Source organism: Elephantulus edwardii, unplaced genomic scaffold (assembly GCF_000299155.1).
Source record: "Elephantulus edwardii isolate Elephantulus edwardi_28Jun2011 unplaced genomic scaffold, EleEdw1.0 scaffold00045, whole genome shotgun sequence".
NCBI lineage: Eukaryota > Metazoa > Chordata > Mammalia > Macroscelidea > Macroscelididae > Elephantulus > Elephantulus edwardii.
The window spans coordinates 18,474,562-18,478,796 of NW_006399795.1; the positions used below are offsets into that span (position 1 = coordinate 18,474,562).

Consider the following 4,235-nt stretch of genomic DNA (forward strand, 5'->3'; position numbering starts at 1 on the left):
CCATTAAGAGTAGGGGAGCCAGGCCGGGCCTGGGAAAGGTCCTCAAAGCCAGGACTGAGTGGGAGTGAGATGAGGTCAGGGCTGGTGTCACAGGAGCCCGTGCTTTGCTCCGAGGTAGCGATGGTGGTCGTGGTACTGGGTGGGATGGGGTCCTCATCTTCATCCTCCAACAGGGACGCTTCTGGGATGTCTGAGGGTGGGGGGGAGGCCAGAGTCAGCTGAGAATAGCCAATCAGAGGCCTTGCTGAGCTGTGGGTCCACTGAAGCCCTGCAACCCCCAGCCCTCTGGCATGACTTGGCTCAAGTTAAAAAGACAAAGAAGCAAACAAAAACCCACAACAGTGGCCTTTAAGACAATGCTGACTCATGAAGACCCCATATGTGTCAGCAGGCTGTGTTCCAGAGGGTTTTCAGAGCCGATTTTTCAGGTACTGGCCACCTCAAGGTGGGCTATTAGCAGTTAGGTACATAAACTGTCTACACTGCCGCAGGATTCCCTGGCCAGGGAAGGAAACTAAGAAGCAGGCAGATGAAAGGCCACCCTTCAAGGTGAGAACTGAGAATACAGACACTGGGTTATGTCAACAGCAGCCCTGCAATAGAGGCCTGACTATGTCACCTAGGCCAGCTGTGTCACATGCCTGTGCCTCAGCTATGTGCTCTATTCACAGGGTGATGACAGTATTGCCACTTGCTCCTGGGGTGATCAGTAACCCTGGAACCGGGAGCTACTGGCCCATTTGATGAACTGGGTACACTGAAGCTAATTATGGGCTAAGCACCTCTGAGTTGACAGTGACAAGGAGTGATGGGTCAAGAGCACATGTGCTCCAGGCTAGACAATGTGAGTTCAAGCCTTGCCCTGTCTTTTCTTGGCTGTATTTCCTCTATAAGCTGTTTTACCTCTTGGGTCTGTTTCCCCATCTGGAAGATGGGGAGGGCTGTGATGATCCCCATTCTAGTGCTTCTGTGTAGCCTCCCCTACAGAGAGACCCCCACCCTAACACCCATGCTATCAAGAAGACAACTTAGTCTCTGCCCAGTCAGCATCACTACCTAGTATGCTCTCCTAGGTCTGGCATTTGTGGGCACAGATGCTAGACTTGGGGTACAGGGGCTCCGGGGACACTTACGGCTGAAGGCTTCTGGGTGCTGCCTGGCCAGCTTCCCTTTCAGGGTCCTGCAGGGGAGAAGGCGGCAGGAAGTTGAGTACTGTTGCTCCAAGTAGGCATGGGGCCCCTCCCTTCACTATTCCAAATCTCTAGCAGCCCCCAGTGGAGCCTCACTCTGAGCAAGTGCCCATCATCCACCAATCAACTGGCTTGTCTCCTTGAATGCCTGACTGGCTTCCTTCTAAGTCCGCAAGTCTCTCACCTTCTTCTCAGTAATGGGCTCCTTCCACCCCCAGGGGAATGGAGTTGAGTCTGGCTCTTCCTTTTCCACCTGGGGTTCCCAACCCAAGAGGCCAAGGCTTAGCCCCAATCTGGACAGGCACTTTGAGTTCAATGAACAGAACTGTCCACACCCTAAACATCACATACTGGCTGTTATGAAACTCAAATTCACGAAGAGCACATTCCTGCAGGTTGACGTCTAACTCTTCTATCTGTGAATGTGACCTTGTTTAGGAAGAGTCTCTGCAAATCATACTCCATTGCTGTTGAGCTGACTGCAACTTGACCGACCCCATGTGTTACAGGGTAGAACTGCTCCACAGAGTTTTTGGTGGTTATGAACCTATTTTGTATGGCCTTTCTTCCATAGGGCTGATTGTTGTCAAATCAAGTACAATGCTATTAACAGGAGATATGAAACCCGTCCTATCCTGCACCATCCTAAGCATTTGACATACTTGAGCTCAGTGCAGCAATCACTGTGTTAAACATTTGGTTGAAGGTCTTCCTCTCTTTTGCTGACCCTCCACTTTTCTAAGCATGATGTCCCTTTGCAAGGAAGAGCCTCTCTTAACAACCTGCCCAAAGTACGTAAGATGAAGCTTTATCATGTTTGTCTCCAAGGAGCATTCTGGCTACACTTTCTCCAAAACACATCTGTTTGCTCTTTTGGCTGTCCATGAGATATTCAGTACTCTTCTCCAACATCACAGCTCAAAGGCATCAATTCTTTGTCATCCTGATTCACTGTCCAGCTCTCAAATGCATAGTAAGTGATCAGAAAGACCACTGTCTGAATCAGACGCACCTTAGTCCTCAAACTGACATCATTACTCCTTAATAATTGGAGAAGTCCCTAACTGCAGACTTTCCCAGTGCAGTACATCTCCTGATTTCCTTACTGCTACTACCAAAGGTGTTGATTGTGGACCCAAGAAAGATGAGATTGTTGACAGTTTCATCATGATGTTGCCTATTGGTCCAGTGGTAAGAAGCTTTGTTTTCTTGTCAGTCAGATACAATCCATATGGAAGGCTGTGTTCTTTGATCTGCTGTAAGTGCTTAAAGTCCTCATTTTCAGTAAGCACTTCAAGTCCTCATTTTCAGTAAGCAAGGTTGTGTAATCTGCATAACACAGGTTATTGAAGTCTCCCTCTGAATCTGATGCCACACTAATCTTCATAGAGTCCAACTTCTTGAATAATTTGCTCAGCATAAAGTTAAATAGGTATGGAGAAAAATACAGCCCTGACGCACTTAAACCATGTAGTATTCCTTTGCTCTGTTCACAAAACAACTTCCAGGTCTAGGTATAGGTTTCCCATGGGCACCCAAAACACAATCTAGCTATGTATTGCTAGCAAGTCGATTCTGACTCTTGGCAAACCTATTTATGTCAGAGTAGAAAAGTATACCTTTATTCTCAATAGGTGATTATTCAGAAGCAGACTGGCAGGTCTTAGAAGTTTCAGAGGATACTCTGGGTGGAGTCAAACTGTCAACCTTTCAGTTGGCAGCTAAGTACTTAACCATTTGTGCCACACTGGAGTAGCTACTGTTATTGTTAGCTGCCACTGAGTTAGGTTCAATGCATGTTGACCTCATATGTGCAGAGAACTGTACAACAGGATTTTCAAGGCATCGCCTTTCAGAAGCAGATAACCCTATCTGTCTTGCGGGGTTATTTCTGAGTAGGTTTAAACTGTCTATCTTTTGTTAGTAGTCCAGTGCTTAACTGTTTGTGGCAACCAGGGCATCACCCAGGGGTAACGTGTATCCCACTTCCTTCTGAGCGCTATCTTATGAAAGGTGAGAACAGCTAGCATGTCAGAATCACACACCACATGACCCTGTGTCATGATCCATTAGAAGACCACATGATCCATTAGAAGAACATCAAGGATTGTTGGCAGCCACTAGAAGCTATAAAAGAGGCATGGACGGGTTCCTCGCTCACAGCCCCCCAGAAGGAACTGGCTCAGCCAAGATTCCATTTCAGATTCCCAGCCTCCAGAATGAGACACTAAATTCCTGTTCTTTAAAACCACCCCCTTGTGGCATTCTGTTCCAGCAACTCTAGGAGAGAAGACAGAGCATTTGCACCCTTTTTACTTAACCATGTGTTTTTCACTTTTTTGCTGCCATGTTTACAAAGAGCAACAAAGGCTCTTCAGAGTCTTGCTCCCTCTCAGCAGTCCAAGAATTTGAAACTGACACTGCCAAGCCCTTATACTTCATGATCTTTCCATGCCATGCTTGGCCAGCCAACTCCTAGGGAGCGCCTATGGCATAGCCTACAGGGAGCTGTGCTACTTACCTAAAGGTGGTGCTTCTCTGGCGATCTGAATCCACCAGTAGCTGCTTGGGAAAAAGATGGGAAATCTCCTCCCATGTGATTTACGGCCTCTGAAAAACATGCTGAAGGGTCCCCTTGCCGTGGAGTTAGAACACTCTCCAGCAGATTCTCAGAAGCTGTAAATCACACAGGAGAAGACTCCTTGTCTTTCTCCCAATACTAACGGACCCAAACTGCCACTTCAGGGTTGACAGCAAAACTCCCTACTGAGGAAAGCCGAATATCAAATTTAATAATAGTAGACCAAATGCTGTATCGGGAAATGAGGGAGGCTTAATACAGGCTGAAGGTCACCTTGTGACACTGGGGCATTCCTTAGGAGGTCACCTTGTGACACTGGGGCATTCCTTAGGAGGTCACCTTGTGACACTGGGGCATTCCTTAGGAGTCAACATTGTTCTTAGTTTGTATCAAATGAATCCCTCCCTCTTGAGATTAACATAAAGAGGAACTTGGCCTTATCTGTAAAAGATTTCACCATTATC

The 4,235-nt window shown here is 47.2% G+C and overlaps 1 protein-coding gene across 1 annotated transcript in view; it reads right to left on the reverse strand.

Annotated features, from left to right (window-relative positions):
* Nucleotides 1-5: 5 nt before the first annotated feature.
* KXD1 (KxDL motif containing 1) overlaps nt 6-4,235 on the reverse strand; it is a gene marked incomplete at its 3' end in the record, with an annotated part of 10,608 nt that continues 6,378 nt past the window's right edge. The window contains exons 3-4 of the mRNA XM_006885875.1: nt 1,134-1,180; nt 6-190 (exon numbers count right to left, since the gene is read on the reverse strand). Of these exons, the coding sequence (XP_006885937.1) occupies nt 6-190; nt 1,134-1,180 (232 nt within the window). The remainder of the gene's footprint in view (nt 191-1,133; nt 1,181-4,235) is intronic.